The 17,259-nt window shown below is 39.2% G+C and overlaps 1 protein-coding gene across 1 annotated transcript in view; it reads right to left on the bottom strand.

The window, feature by feature from the left end:
* Nucleotides 1–17,259, bottom strand: part of PCLO (piccolo presynaptic cytomatrix protein) — a 400,569-nt gene that overhangs the window by 181,828 nt on the left and 201,482 nt on the right. The window contains 3 exon segments of the mRNA XM_047753722.1: nucleotides 7,085–9,099; nucleotides 9,467–11,342; nucleotides 11,345–14,551. Coding sequence (XP_047609678.1) covers nucleotides 7,085–9,099; nucleotides 9,467–11,342; nucleotides 11,345–14,551 — 7,098 coding nt within the window.

Raw genomic sequence — 17,259 nt, 5'->3', positions numbered from 1 at the left:
GTTGCTTTCTAGAGAAAGTAATGAAAAATAACTCCTAATAAACATTGTTCTTCAAATCACATTTGGCCATCATAGTCATTATTTCTTAAATCTGTACATATCGACAGAAATAAAATTGACAGAAATAAAATTCTCAGTTTAGGTAATGGAAATTACTCTCAGAAAGAGACATTAAAGGATTCCAAAAATCTTAAAAATAGCTATCAAAACAGCAATCAGTGAAGCAAAACATATTCTTGTAAAAATCAGCTCATGAATACCATCTGCTTTGCAATAGGATCCTGGCTTAAACTCTGGAAAAAAAGTATTTTAATAAGGAGTTTGTCTATTACTAAAAGAGCTCTAAAATTGTTCAAGTCTAGGGGTAGGACAAAACAGCTTAAACATTTGGCAGCTTATACATTTTTAAGACCAGACAGAGGTGATAACATTTTAAATATAACTTACTTTAATCCAAAAAGTGGCACGTATCATTTCTGACAAAACATGCGCTATTTATGAACTATGTCTTTTTTGATAGAAAAATAATGAAAAAAACTTCTTAAGATAGAAAAATCTTACAATGATAAATCTAGTTTCAGATTCTTTGAGTTTACCCTGCTATTTCGCCCAATGGATATCACTTTCTCCCTTTATTTGGTAGAGAACATCCTACATTAACCTTTTTATTTATTTATTTATTGATTGATTGATTGATTGATTGTCTTTTTGCTATTTCTTGGGCTGCTCCCGCGGCATATGGAGGTTCCCAAGCTAGGGGTCCAATCGGAGCTGTAGCCACCGGCCTATGCCAGAGCCACAGCAACGCGGGATCCGAGCCGCGTCTGCGACTTACACCACAGCTCAGGGCAATGCCGGATCGTTAACCCACTGAGCAAGGGCAGGGACCGAACCCGCAACCTCATGGTTCCTAGTCGGATTCGTTAACCACTGCGTCACGACGGGAACTCTAGTTTTATTTATTTATTTTGTCTTTTTGCTTTAACCTTTCTTTTTAAAGTTACTGATTATATGGGGGTATGATATAAACAGTCTCGTGTAAAAGAAAAGAGAAAGGGCATGAGGAACACATTTTGGTGCTCTGATTTATGAAAATTTCATAGATGTGAGGCTAGAGATAAGTCACAGACTTACATAAAAATGCTGGATTGAAATAAATTTGAGAAAGTGTATTGTCATCCATTCAGCAAAACAAACAAACAAAAAAGGACATGGAGGGGAAAGCAGAGGAAAAACTGTAACCCTGAACTACACAAGAAGTGTCTTGGCAGAATAAGATTTTCTTTGTTTTTCTTTGTTTTTACTTTTTGCTTTAGATGGGAGTGAGGAGTTGGTGAATCCCTTCAAATCAAAAGCAGTCTGATGGATAAAGAGGTCTGTTCACTCAGGAATTCATTAATTTATTGTTACAAAGAATCTCCTGTGAACCAGGCATTGTTCTGAGTACTGGGGATATAGCAGTGAACCTAAGAAACAAAAATCCTCACCCATGTATGCTGGTGGGAGAAGAAAGATGATACATGAAACTGTAAAGGAGCAGACATAGTATTTTGATTGTGATATGTGATATGGAGAAAAATCAAGAGGGGAATAAGGATAGTGTTAGAAAGGCAGGTGGTTTTTAATTGGTCAGTCCAGGAAGGCTTCATGACCTGAAAGATAAATTTAAAATGGCTATAGAGAACAGGAATCTGAAGTTCCTAGAGAAGCACAATTATATATTGCAGAGACTATGAAAGGCCCATAGTTACCAGGAGATTTGAGAATTCTTTTACAAACCCATAAAGCAAAGCTCTTTGATGCCCATCAACAAATTTCTGCTGAGGAAATACAGAAACTGCCAAACACAGTTAATCCTAAGGAAAGGGAATCAACATTACTGGATATCTACAATTGCCAGACTTAGGGATCGGAAGGCTGTGTTACTCTCATTCAATCCTTATAGATGATCTGATCATTCTATACCAGTGTCCACCCTTTTTTAATTATTTGGCTCCCATAAACATTTTAATTGAAGAACTCCACTGGCAAAAGTTAGAAAAAAATCAGGGTGTGCATATTACCTTTCATTAGAAAGCTTAATCTTCCTGTGCTTTTTCTAAATCATGATGAAAATACATTATTACCAAGTGCTATCTAAGAAGCAAGTGTAATCCCATGGGAAGGAATTAATTCAGAATTTGTTTTAGTTGTATCTCTTGGGAACTTTTCTGGGGAACAAACTACAAGACTCAAGGAAAAGGGTGGTAATTTTTCTCCAATTTTACTCAGAGTTAAAAATTTATATTTGTAAAAGGAAGTAGGCTGCAAGATAAAAGTGTTTGGTTATATAAAGTTGTCAAAAATAGAATTTAGCTTTGGGGCTGTGTCTTTGATACCAGGGTGATCAGGTCTGGAAAGAGATACAGCTCACCTCTTACAAACATAGGGTGATATTACATAACATAATAAAAAGATCTCACATAACTCCCTGCTCCAGCTTTGCCCACTGTAGAACTTTATAATTTTACGTTAGTGTTAATTTAGTCAATTAAATGTATAAGATAGTTTAGCTGTAAGCATGAACACAAAGTGCCAGGGAAACACTAACCAGAGAATATTCCTGCCTTGGAATTTCTATTCCATGATGGAAAAACTACATCAGAGTTAAAGGATCTCATGCCACATAATTCAGTTCCTATAGAATGGGACTGGAATACATTTAAATCTCTGATGTTCCAAATTGCAGAATTAAGACAAATGTTTGGAAACTCCAGGAAAAGAAATTTTACCCATATGGAAGAATTTTATAATAATGAAAGCTCTCCAAAAAGCTTGTGAGATAGTTACTAAGAAAAAAATAACAGTATGGAAAGAGGATCAAAAACAAACAAACCAAAAAACTATCCTCATTTGCCCATGAACAAACAAAAAGGTCAGTATAGTGCTTTAATGTGTGTTATAGGTTGAACTGTATTTTCATCTCCTCCCCCTAGAAAAGGTTTGTTGGAGCACTGATCCTTAGTACCTTGGAATGTGAAACTATTTAGACATAGGATCTTACAGAGGTAATAGAGTTAAAATGGGTCTTGAATGTTAGACCTAATCAACAGGACTGGTGACAACACATTTCTGAGGTTTAAGCTACTTAGTTTGTGGTACTTTATTACATGAACCCTAGCAAACAAATACAATACATGGGCAAGAAGAAGAAAATGATCCTAGTGGTAGGAGGTCAAGCAGGAACTCTGCCTCTCTAGCTCATCCTGTTTGTTTATAGAGTTTACCACAGTGTCTGGAAAAGAGCAATGAATGGAGGAATGAGATAATGAGTGAAAGCAAGCAGGAATAAGTTAAACAATGAGTGAGCCTAACTGATAGAACTTTAAGTTGGAATTTTCAAGGGAACAGAAGAAATGACACGATAAAAAGACAGACATCGACCATAGCACTGAACTAGCAAGAAAAACTGGAAAATGTCCAAAAGAGACTAATAAAGAATTATGTAAAGTGCTGAGTTTAACATTCCACCTCTGGCCAGGTTCTTGGTTTGTAAAGAACCATGGTAAAGGCACTTGCCTACTCTGGGCTTTGTTCCTCATCTGTAAGGTGGCTGGATTGTCTAACAGCTCAATACCATTTAACTTGTGTTCAACATTACAAATCTACATAAAAATAAAATCAAACTGATACTATAGGCAAATGAGGTATGGTTATCAACAGGACTTGCTAGGCTATGCCTAGACGGTGCTCATAACAAGATAAGCAGCTGAAGTATTTCAATATGTGTATTAACCCATCGCTCCTATTCTTATAATCCTTCCTTTAATACATTTATTCAATAAACGGTGAAGGCCCACTTCATGCCAAGTTGTTCTAGGCTCTTGGGACGATAGCAGCAAATAAAGCAAAATTCCTGCTCTTACAGAAGGTATGTGCTACTGAAGAAGGAAGATGACATCCAACTAAACACATAATGTACGGATGATTAATATATACAAATTAAAAGGGTACAGGGATTCATGGTGATAGATTTATTTAGAGAATGAGGTAAGGAGAGATTCTCTGTGGAGGAGAAATTTAAGCAGAGACCTATACCCAGGAGTGAGCCAGGTAAAGATCTGGGGAGAGAGAGGTTCCAACAGGGATCCTGGGTGGGATGAGGCTGGCAAAGCCAAAGAACAGAAAGGTCAGGGGTTGGAGCAGAGTGAGAAGGAGGGGTAAATGTGGGGGCTGACCTATGAGGTTGTGAGACAGGCAGAGACAAGATCACATGCATGGGTCCTTGTTAAGAAATTTCTAATATGTTCTGATAAATGTGATGAGAATCTACTGGAGAGTATGTGACATAATCTGACGTACATTTTAGAAAATCACCCTGGGTGCAGTTCAGAGAATAGACTGCAAGGAAGGCAAGAGTGGCGAGGCCCAGGGGCAAGGGATCAGTGTAAATAGAAAATGAGGGTGGCTTGGTCTAGACTTCCCATAGCCAAGGGAAGTAAACTGAAACTTGAACTCAGCAAATCAGATCCCCTGGGAACTCTTCCTTACTTACCTTTACAGTTTCATTTACAGTAAACCTCTTTCTCCTTCTCTTTGCTTTATTACTCTTTATCTACCTGAACCTTTGCATATTCTCTCCCCTCTGTTGAAAATAACCTCCGTCTTTTTCTCTTCATGGCCCAACAGAGATCTCATCTTCCTGTTGCAGAACCTCCTCTTTGAAAAATTTCCCGGTACTTCCAGGAAGAGGATAACTTCCTACAGAATCTCACATGGTGTAAGACTGAGTAGCTATGTTCTCTCAATGTGTATTGGATAGTGTAATTTTTTTCAATTTTACTGGCTTGAGAAAATTAACAAAATGGAAAGTACTGAGCTAAACAACTTATGTCGCTGTGAAAATCACTTAGATTCTTTTCAGTATAACTGATACTTAGTAATTCATGCTTATAATTAAGAAATTGGTTTTGGCTTAAAACAATGTTTAGAAATTTGCCAAAAAGTAAAGTATAAAATTCACATCTTAAAGTATCTAAAGTGTGAAAAACATGGACTGTATATAAAATGGTCTATCTTGTATATATAATAAAATAGTATTTTTGAGTTTGTATACAATTAGCCCACATTAAAATATGCATTGAGGGTGACCAATTAGAAAAAGGAACTATGGAATTGTGTTTCAAAGCTCAATACACCTAGGATTTCTCAGGCTCAGAGTATTAGTTGGTAATTGTATTGAACATCTTTTATGATTTTATAGTTGACTGGTATTACTGATACAATCAATGATATAACATACAACTCATTGTATCTTTTACTTTGAATTTCTAAATCCCAAGTGAATACTGTAAGGAAAATATTTTGACCTTTTGGACCTCTTCTATACCTGAGTTCATCTCAGTTAAGGGGACAGGGCCATATGCTAAATAAATGATCAATATACCAAATGGAAAAGCTGTCCTTTCTAATGACAGAAGCCTGACTATAACTTTAAAATATTGTTAAAAAAACATATTTTCAAAGTTTTCCAAGTAATTCTTTAGGTAAATTCATAGGCCACAGTGGTAAAAATAAACACCTATAAATTATAACTGGGTTAAAATACTTCTCACAGTATAATTAATTCTAGAAACAAAGTGATACTTAAAAAAAAATCTGTCAACTGAATGAATTCTCAATGTACCAGTGGTTCTCTGACTGAACAGTTATGACCTTTGTCCCCCACATGAAGACAATTATTCACTGTTTGAGAAGGTACTTAATAATAAAATGTCCCTGTGAAACTAGAAAACTTAGACAAGAAATGTTAATTTATTAATGTGACTATTAATATGTCTATATAGCTAAAAATAGACTTACAATAACATATAATGGCGTATTTTCCCGCCCACAGCTAATATCTAGCATTTAGGTCAGTGGCAATATAACAATATCTCAGATAAACCTCTTTAGAAGCCTCAGGGTTTGAAGATCTGAGTTTAGAAACAAGGGCATTAGAAGAATTATTTTTTTTTTTTAGTTTTATTTAAGTATAGCTAATTTACAAGGTTGTGATAATTTCTGCTGTAAACAAAGTGACCCAGTCATACATGTATGACCCAGTCATACATTCTCTCTCAGATTCTTTTCCCCAGAGATTATCACAGAATACTGGGTAGAGTTCTCTGTGCTATACAGCAGGTCCCCATTGGCCAATTGTTCCATATATCTCAGTGTGCATATGCCTAGGGGAACTTTTAATTTGAACATAAATATTATTTTGAATAGAACTATCATACTTATCAATAACCTTCTAAAGAGTTACATATTAGGTTTTTTAAAGTAGGATACACCTGTTTTTATAGGAGATTATTAACATTTCTTATTCTTAGTTACAGAGACCTTAACATACCTATATATCTATATATATGTTTTCTCTTTGAGGCATATTTTAAAATAATTAAACTCTAATATTTGAAGAAACATAAACATTAATTTTTCTCCTGTATAGGTTTACCTGAGGTCAGATCAAGAAAATTGCCAGAAACAAAATAAGCATGGATGAACAATGAAGATTAAATTACACTTTCTGCACTAGAAATGCTCTCCTTTGGTCAGCAAAGGTTAGCATTCTGGCTGAAAGAAGAACAGACTTATTAAGAGATCTCCAAGGATCCTCCCACTAAAGAATTCTAGTATCCATGGGTTTAAATTTTTGGTCATTCTGTGCCTTATCTATTTATGTTCAATGCTTATTCCATCATATTTGAATAGAATATTAATTATACTCGCTGAAATCAGCCTATAATTGACACTTGGGGGACTTAAAAATTAACAAAATTGACAAAACTTTCAATCTCATTAAATCATAAAAAAAAAAAAACCCTTTCTCATTTTGTCTCACATAATATGGGTTTGGGTTTTGGGGTTTTTTTTTTTTTTTTGTATTTTTACCTGGATGTATACTTCTCTATCACCCTCCCACCCCTTCAATTTCTAATTAAATAGTCTTCACTGAAATTGAGAATTAGGTACTAGGAGACTTATTGCCTCCCGATGTCTGCAAACACATGATTAACATTAACGCATCCATTGTCTTCTAACTGAAAAGAAGCACTCTTACCGTGAAGCCCTCGGTATACTGAAAAGGAGCCCTGGAACTTTCGTCTGCTGTTGGACTCAGAGGCTTGGGGTCAGACATGGACCGCTGCATCATCTTGGCTGCCTTAGGACTTGCTGGGGGAACTTTAGCCATATCTGGATGCAGTACTTTCTGTGGACTTATATCATCAGGGAGGGGTTTCTCATAAGGTACAAAGGCTGATTCTAAGGCTTTGCCTGGTGAAAGTGGTGAGATGGGTGAATAAAGGACTTTTGGAGATTTGGGTGGGGAAGGAGCCAGCTGTAATGTGGAATCTGCCCGGAGGTGAGTTGAGTAACCAATCTCTAAAGGTGTTGGGCGTTTCTTGTCTTTGGATGGAGATGTGGCGCTCAGATATTGAGGACTTTGTGTGTCTGAGTCTGCTTCTGTTTGACATCCTAAACTGCCCCCTTTGTAAGTCTTTTCAGGAGCTGAAATGTGTTTAATTATTTCTACCTTGGCATCCACGCGAGCCCGTATTGAAGGTGTTCTGATGGTTCCGACTGGTTCGGTTTGCACAGATATCTCTGCCACTGTTTGAACTGCTATACTGGAGACTTTGGAAAGGGGTTTGGTCTTGTCAGCCTCTGTGGTGCTGTCACCGTATTTCCCTACACGAGCTTTCCTCCTTGATCTAGTGGGCATATCCCATTCATCCTGATCTTCGTCATCTGTTTGCACGCTTGTATCAACGCTCTTTTTAGTTCTCCTTCTCCTACTCACGTAACTCCGATCCGCCGCGTCTTCATCATCTGTTTGGACACCACTGTCCACTATCTTTTTAAAGCAGCGGGGGTCATCTGCCAGATTTTCCCCCATTTCATCATACTGTCCACGGACTTTAGCTCCAGAACTTCTCTTTTTGGATGGTTTCTCCTCTTTCACAACAACGTCCGTCAGAGGTATTTCTGATACGGTACTCAGGATGCCGGGAGGGGCAATGTACTGAGTAACCCCGTCGGACTGAACGGTGTACCATCCTTGGCTTTGGGGTATTTCAATCGCCACCACGGCAGAGGCTGTGGTGGTTGTATCTTCTGTTGCCCAAAACTGACCGCCTTCTGGGGCTGCATATTGACCTTCCAAAATGGCCTGCTCTGTAGTGGTTTGTGGAGAGGCAGTTCCAGAAGGGTCATAGTTATACTGGTAGATCTGGCGGATTTTTTGCTCCTCCAGCTGCTGGTGAAGCTGTTGCTGCAGCTGTTGGATCTGTTCCAGCTGCAACTGTTGCTGAGCTAATGTCTCCTGCCTCATCATGAACTGAGCCTGCCGCTCTTCTTCTTGTTGATACAGAAGGTGCTGCTTCATGGACTGCAGCTCTTCCAGCTTTTTTTGAACCATGATCTTTTCCTGTTCTCGGAACCTCTGGATTTCCTGCCGTTCCCACTCCAATTCCTCAGCAAAACGCTGTTGCTTAATTTTCTCCAGTTCTAAGAGCTCACGCTCCAAGTCTAGTTGCTGTTGTTGTTTATCTTCTTCAGGGACAATTAAAAGTGCACTCTCCTCTCCGACTACTTCAGAAAATACTTGAGATGCTGTGGTTAAACTGGGAACTGAGTCCATTGTCTCTGCTGTAAGAGTTTCCATAGTGATGGTTTGCAAACTGGCACTGATATCAATACCAGTCACTGCAACGTCTGTTTCAGATGCACCTGTTGTTAGGAAATATGATCTAGGCATTGGCTGGCTCTGGTGCAGGGAAGACAATGAAGTTATTGAGTCAGTTGTGTGCACCCCAGGCAAATCCCTCATGGTGGTGCTGAAAATGGAGCCAGGTTGTGTGGTGATAGCAAATGTGGAGGGAATTGGAGTTGCTACTGAAGAATAGACAACACCATTAGATGACCTCAAAACACTCCCCACACCATACTGGGATCCTGGTGGTGGAGTCATTCTTGCTGTGGAATACTGTGGGGTACTAATCCCAACTCCCGAAATGACTTGTCTTGTTTCTGGATATGGACCTGTAGTCTTGCTTGAATAATCCATTACCTCACCTGAAATACAGGGTAGAGTTATAGTCCAGTTCCCAGAATGAATGATGCTTTTTGCGTCTGAAAGCCCTTTCAGTCTTGACGAACATAATGAACGGGACTGCATGCAAATCCACAGGATAACCTACTTAGATGCAGAATCAAAGCGATGTTGAACATGCAGGCACATGCAGGCAACTTTGGGTAGAATAAATAATAATAAAAAAAAAGAAACAAAAGCGCACATGTACTCCAAAATCTTTTGCCAAAACATCCAAAGAAAGATAAAAAGTAACAAAATTGGAAAAGGGACCACAATGTCATCCTGAAATGAGATGAGGAACACCATAATGATATTTGAAGGAAAGGTCTGCTGCTACATCATACTGACCTGTAGTAATTCTCCCTGAAGTTAGATCTACGGCTGCATCAGTTCCTCCAGAATAATCAAAAGCATTTTTACTTTTATAGAAAAAATGTCCAGCTTCTGCTAAATTAGTGTCAGACATAGAAGGCTTCATTCCCCCAATCCCTCTATAACCATATGGCCCTGATCGATCATATTGATAGTGATCATCCCTATAACCAAACCGATCCTCTGGAAGAGTTGTTGCTGGCTGCTGTGCAGTGCAGCTCCTGCCAAAAGGTAACTTATAAACCACATCACAGCACACAGCTCTTCTTCCTGCTGTCAGATCAACAGGTTTTTCATCATCTTCTATTACTTTGGTCACCACATTTGAAGTAGATTCATCCATTGTTACGACAGTTCTATGAGACTTTGTGGTACTGAGATCCACTACTTCCCCATCAGTGATCCCTTGGAATGTGGTGCTGTCAGTCCATCCATTTGTGACACCAACAGGAGGTGCAGTAATGGGTTTTGTAAGGGCTGATGTGATTGCGTGTGCTGAAGTGCTTAAAGATAAATTTATGGGTGCTTCCTCCCTAACTGTAGGAAAGGTCTGGCCACTTGGTCCCCTGTATGGGGGCTCAGCATGCTTTGATGTAGTAAGCTGGAGTGGTGCTGCTGGTGCATGGTCTATAGCCACCAGGCTTTCTGTGCCCATGGTGTAACTTGCACTAGCTGTGCACGTGACAACAGTCACTGTCTCGGTGACCAGGGATATTGGAGTCACTCCTGATGAGGCTGCACTGAGATTTATAATAGACGGTTGGACAGCACTAATCTGTCTCCCATAAATTTCACTGGTCATGGTTTGCCTTTTCACATCCATGGCAGAAGCAGAAAGGTCCATACATTTTTCAGTTACTTGAACTTCTACTTTGGGGACTGTACGCAAATCAATGGCATCACCAACAAGTTGCAACTTAACATTTTCTTTATGCTGATGTTTCTCTAAATGCAGGTGATCCAGAGCAAGTGGCTCTGAAGGAATTGATATAGAGACGCTGCTGAGACCAACGCTAGGGACTGTACTTCTGGCCACTGAAACCTCAGCCTTGGAAACTTCAGTTGTGAGAAACTGTGTTGGGGTTGCTTGAAATGAAGAGAGGGTTGTGACAGGGAGAGCAGAAAATGTCTCCAAAGCTCCTGAGAAATACAGGCTTTGTTGTGAAGAACTTGAAATTTCTGCAGCTGTCATAGGAGGAACTACAGAAAATACGGGTTCAATGGAAATCAGATCTTTGGGGGGTGATCCCATAGGCCAACTCGTAATAGCTTGACTAGCTGAAGAATCTGTTGGAGTCCCAGGTTCAGATGGCAAGGTGATAACCACATAGGTTTCCATGAGGGATTTGGAAAACCTGGGTGAAGACTTGTTTGAGTGAGGGGAAAGTGGGGAGGTTGGGGAAGGCAATTTATAATCGGTTGAAGTCACTAAATTTAATGTCATATTTGAAGTTAAAGGTAGACCTGTTGGTTTAGGGTGTATATCTGTTGGTTTCTGTGTAGTTACTAGAGGTTGAGGAACTGCTGGTTTTGGGGCAACTGGAGGTTTGCTTGGTTCAGGTCTATGTGTGAATACAAGTCCAGATGGAATTGATGATGGTTTAGGAGGAACAGGAGGAGGTGAGGTGGTACATATTTTTGTTACAGGTGACCCATTACTTCTTGGAACAGCTGTGGTCTCTACCATAGTAACAGAACCAACTAGAGGTGTAGCTATAGTAGCTGCAGTCTCAGGAGCTGTAACCGTTAACTTTTTTTTAGGATGAATAGATGGTTTAGGTGATGTTGGTGGAGGAAGAGGTGGGGGAGGAGGAGGGGGTGGCGGGGGAGGAGGAGGTGGGGGGGGGGGGGGGGAGGGGGAGGAGGTTGGGCTGATGTGTCCAAAGAAGAACTTCGAAGGAACGGACGCATTTTAGTTGGAAGAGAGGAAACAGAAGGAGTGCCAGATAGTAGCTGAGAGGCAGGTTTTGCCTGACCAAAAGCCTCTTCAGATAAAAAGCACGTCATTGAAACGTGCTCCTTCATCGGAAGGACTATTACAGAAGAAGGTGTCTGATCAAACACAGTTTCAGATAAGCTAATTTTTGTTAGTTCAGCCTCAGACTCCTTCCTTGTATCTCTGTAAGCTTCCAAAACTTCCAAAATAACTCCATTCCCTGTTTCCTTCTTGGCTTTCCTCACTAGGTCTTTTTCAGATATGGATAAGTCAGTGGAACCAGTGTCAGCAATTAATCCCTCAGGTTTAGTTCCTACAGATTCTATGAGAGAAGGTTCCGCATCAGATAAGGAAATCACAATATGATCAGCACTAGTTCTACCGTCAGGGATGGCAGTCCGATCTAAAGATAGACTTACTTCTTCTGGATAGTCTATAACGCTGCCTGGGAAATATGTTGATGAAGAAATTTCCTCAGAGTCTTCAAACTTGGTTCCAATGTCCACTGGCTCAGTATAAACTGTGGTAATGCCATCCAGGGTAGTGACGGGTGACGAGCTATCTGTGGTGCAAACTGAAGAGACAGATGATGTGAGAGAGGGTGTGTCAGAGGGTGGGACAGATGTAGCACTTTCTGAAGGCTCAGAGTAGGTCAAAATCAGTGATTCATGAGCAATTATCTCTTGAATTTCTCTTGCATAATCAGTTACATATTCATCCTCAATTTCTTCCGCTGAAAAATGCTGGGTTATTTTAACATCTGGGATGGAGAGTGTTGTGCTGCTGGTCGAATCTGTAAGAGATGCTCCTGAGAGAACACTTGAGGTCAAAGATGCGTCAGGCACCCTGTCAAAGTCCATAGTGGACTCTGCAACATCATCCCTGATGGGAGGCTGGGTGGGACTAGAGCCAGGTGTCAACTGCATCTGTTGCCTTTTCATGAGTTCTTCATAGGCAGCATCAGCATCTAATAATTTTTTTTCTTCACTAGTAGAAGTTACCATACTACCCAAATCCACAATCTCATGACTTTCTGGGATGATAAAAGAGCTTGAAACAATGTCTTCTTGAGGCAAAACAGAATGTAAGCTCTCTAACTCATAAAACTCTTTCTGGAGGTCTGTGATTTTCTGCATAGGATCTTCATAAATCTGTTCTGGAAGTCTTATTTTTTGCTCTCTCCCTCTCTGCTGCAAAAATCCATTTTCTTCTTCTTGCCTTATTAGGAGACTACCATCCACCGAACCATTGTACGTGTCCTCCACTAACGATTCATAAATATAATCCTCTATTAACATCCCACCATACAAAGGCTCTTTTTCAAACAGTTCATCTCGTTCATTTGCAGCTGGAAAAGCTTTATATTTCTGGGGTTTATGCATCATTTCTTCATACATCTCTTCAGCACTTTTTAATGCCTTTTGGCCACCTTCTTTCTGCATAATAGACTGTTCATCTGTCGGGGAGTATAAAGACACAGCTGTGGGCAATTTGTAAACTTTTTGCACTTCTATTATTTTTTCTGGGCTTATTTCAAAACCTTCTGGGTCTGACTCTATGCTAGGTGAATACTCAGAACAAGAAGATCGATGTAGCTCCTCCATTTCTGCAGCCTGACGTAATTCTTCAGTTGGAGAGGCATCTTCGATGGGAGAGAGATTACTAGGGGGCGTCTTTGGTCTTTCCCTCCTTCTCTGAGCCCGAAGTTCATCTTTGTCTTTCTTTGACTTCTTACTAGAACTCTTTCTTTGTTGCTGTTCTAATTCCCGCTGCTTTTCTTGCTCCTTCAATAATTCTTCTTCCTCTCTCAATTCTTCTTCCTCTGAAGAATCTTCAATTGTGGGTAACAGAGGGCCATGTGATCTGTGCCGAGCTTTGCGTTGCTGTTTGGTCTCCCCTTTTCTGTGACTCGGGCTACTGTCGCTGTCCTCATCAAGTGATGAAACTGAAGTAGGGGATGTGCCAGGAGTAAAGCTGGAAGCATGAAGACTAGAAGATCCTTCTCCCCTTGACCTGTCTTCTGGAGAGTCTGTCAGGCTTTCCATTTCTAATTCTGGCTCTTCATCAAAATACAGGGCTGTTTTTTTCTGTGATGACTCTGCAGAATATTTATCTGCTATGGTGCTACTGAGTTCAATTGTCTTGAATCGGCGGAGTCCTCCTCCTCCGGCAACTACAAGCTCTTCACCCTCTTGACTTTTAGTTTCTCTGTATTTGAGCTCAGGACTTTCATCAAAAGTCTCATCATCTTCATCATGCCATGAATGGCGTCTCCCTGGATCATCATCAAAGCCTGCACTACTTTTTCGAGTCAGTCGCCGGTGTTTCCCTGCTGCTCCCTTCCCCTTCCCTTTGGCTTCTTCCTTCTTCTGGCTCTCAAGACTACTAGTGAGCTCTTTGAGCTGGTTCCTAATGAACTCATCATCTTCAGAACCCGAAGCATCTTCATCAGCACTCATTTCTATGATTTGCTTTCGAATAAAATCCTCCTCTTCACCTGATCCTTGACTATCTTCCTGTTTATAATCATCACTGCTTGATGAACCGACACTAGTTCTCCGTTTTCTTTGTGGAACAGGTGAGTTTTCACTTTCACTACTGTCTTCAATGGAATCATAAGGTTGTCTTCTTGTGGCCAACTCATCCACGAATTCAGGCTTTTCTTCAATGGCCCTTCCAGGAGGAACATCTTGTTGGATCTCTTTTTTAAAAGTGTCTTTTTCTTCCGGACTCTCTTTGAGCTTCTCCTCTGAAACTGCAGATTCCAGTGTTTCAGCCAAACTCGGAGTTTTCTGTTGGTCTTTAGGCTGCTCAGGAGAAGCCTCGGGGGACTGTGTTTTCTTTTCTGACTTTTCTTCAACAAGTGTACTTGCCTGAGCTTCCAAAATGGATAGGACGGTGCTTTCTAACTTCGCCAGATCGGAGGGGCTGGAAGGGCTGCTTTCTTGTGAAAAGGAGTCCTTTTTGAGTCCCTTGAGCAAATCCTTTTCATCACTGGGAATAAGACTTGGAATTTCCCCAAGTGAACTTGATATCCCATCAGAAGAATATCCTGTGTCACTCAGACCTTGGGGGCTTTTCGGCTGCTGAGAACTTGAAGTGTCTGATTTGTCATCTTCCTTTTCCTAGCAGGGAGGAAAAGATACAGGAAAACTTAAATGTTAAACTAATAACATGGTCCCTCCATTACTCTCAAATAACTATCACAAATCGAGGAACAACTGTAGGAATGTTTCAACTATATCACAGTATTTAAAAAATATTTGAATGGGCACAAAAATAAAAAAAGTTGATGCATACTGATCAAGGTTAGTTTTAATTTAAGTTTAATTAAATATCAACTCTCAATGATAGCTTATTTTATTTCATTAATGTTCTATCCTTCAATATTTCAATACAATCTGCCTTCAAATATGTAACTATCTTTCTCAGTGCATTTACATTGGGAAAGCGATCAAATGGTTGAAGAAAAATGTTAGTAAGTTTCCATTAACATAATTAATGCTTTTGGTTTATGAGGATTGTCAAAGAAAGAATCAGAGGGCGGGCTTTCCACTGGGCTTCAAGTTGCATGGAATACTGAAAAATTTATTTAACAGAAATAAGCAGGTAACATGACCGTGATGATATTCATCTTACCTGCCATGAAGAATTATTTTTGAGAGATATTCAATCAAGGCTTTGCTTTTTAAAAACACTTTGAAGGATGTAAACACTATATACATACAAAACCTTTCTTCCTTCTTTTCTGCTTTCATTCCTTTCCTTTCTTCCTTTATTCTGTCTTCCTCTTCCCCCCAACCTTCTCCCATTTCTCCTTCTTCTTTTAGCTATGAAGTATTCGTATATAAAAGTTGTTCATTTGATACTCATTTACATTCTTTTTCATCTCAGGGTATCTTCTTCATTATGCATAACTAAAGATGTATCTTGAACATATTATAGGGTAAAATACCTTTGCTAAATTTTTAACATGACAATTCCAAAAGACAGTCTAATACATTCTTCACGATGTTAATGTAACAAGCAATGGCTATTCTTTGGTTTGCTGAGAATTGACTTCCCTGGCCTATTTCAGAATTGTCTTTCCAGAAAAGAATTACTTATCTGTAGGGGTGAGACTAGTTGGGCTGACAAGCCCCCAACTAACTAGTTCATTTCTCTTAAGAGATACACACGGAAGAGGTAATCACAGGCGAAGCAGTGTTCTCACAGAATCTTTCTGAATGGTCACAGTGGAGGGATATTTTCATCTCTTTACATCCCACACAATATCAGAGCACATTTTTTAGTTGAGTATGCTTTCTATCTCTTTCCTTGTCTGTTTTCCCACTCCTCACTAAATCACAGAAAACATTATAACCACAGGGGAAGGGTATCTAAGCAACTTGTGGAAAAAAAAAAAAAACGGTCAAGAAAATGATCTTTCATAATCAAATTTTTATGCTGTAATTTGTATTCTTTAAGTCTTCACATATTATAAAACATAACAATATAATAAAACTATACATATAAGGAGGAAATGCAACTATTGTTATATATAATTTTACACAATGGATTCTGAAAGTTCTGCTGACATTTTACAAAAACAGGATTAGGATCAGACATAGAAAACATAACCAAGAAATGAAAATACATTAGACAGAGACTCAGATGCATAAATATCAAAATCCCTACCCTACAGTTCTCCCTTATGTGCCCTTCTCGATGTAATCATGCTTTCCTTCTCTCCTCCTCTTTTCTACCCACTTCTCCCTCCTGCCACTTCCGTTCTAGTCTCTTTCACCCACACTCCTTACAGGATTCAATCATCACTTACCTATAAGGATGCAGTGATGATTTTTCACTGAAAATTACCTGCTCCCCATATTATAAGGTGGCAAAACTCTGCACAGATTTTCCTCTACAGGTCTGTGGGTCTAAGTCATCGGTTTGGAGTGGTTAATAAGGAAATAAAGTTAGGTGACCAAAGGATATTTGGCTGAACTATTCAGAAGGAACGACTGGTCATGTACTTATTGCACCATGATATATTGAAAAAATTCATAATGTCAATTTTTCTCATACTAACTAGCATAGGTATAAACTCTCCTAACAGAGGTGAGTGACCTTCTGCGTTTTCATTACTGTTAGCTTATTAACTACCAAATCACACACCAACTAGCTCTTCCATCTCTTTAAGGTACCTACACATTCCTCATTTCCCTTGCTGCTGCTAATATTTTTACGTTGTTCTTCAGAACAGAGATGAGCATACTGAGGTGCTTATCTGTCCACTCATTTATCCTTTCCATGGCTATCACTCTCCTTTATGAGAGACCTGGGAGAAAGTTCTAGTGCAAATTGTACCCATGCAGGTTGGTTAACTGGTCTACTATAGATTTCATACCACAAACCTTTGCTTTATGAATAACTTTTTTTTAAAGAAGGAATAATTTGATCAAATATGAAAGAGTAGCTGGAACTAAGAAGAATATAAAACACAATGTATAAGTTGGGTCTGTTTTTCTCTAATTATTAAAACTTCCAATGGATAACTGAAGTACTGTAACTCTAGAGGAATATGATCAAAGGAACTGTGTAAGGAATGTTTATTTTCTATCAAATGTCTAACTTCCTAGGACTAAAAGATTGGGAATTTTCTCTCAGTTGCTTCAAAAAATGTGTGGTTGTATGCTTTTTGAGAAGACTATTAAGCTATATAGTAACATAGTAAGATTTAATAAAACGGATAGTTTCCAATGGCTCTTTCTAAATTAAATGCATAGATTACAGATACAACACTTCTATACATTTGTTTAAATATCAATGAATTTTCTTATTTATGCATTAT

The sequence above is a fragment of the Phacochoerus africanus genome, chromosome 11 (assembly GCF_016906955.1).
Source record: "Phacochoerus africanus isolate WHEZ1 chromosome 11, ROS_Pafr_v1, whole genome shotgun sequence".
Lineage (NCBI taxonomy): Eukaryota > Metazoa > Chordata > Mammalia > Artiodactyla > Suidae > Phacochoerus > Phacochoerus africanus.
The sequence above is the reverse complement of the archived record's forward strand: the minus strand, read 5'-3'. Positions and strand labels throughout refer to the sequence as shown.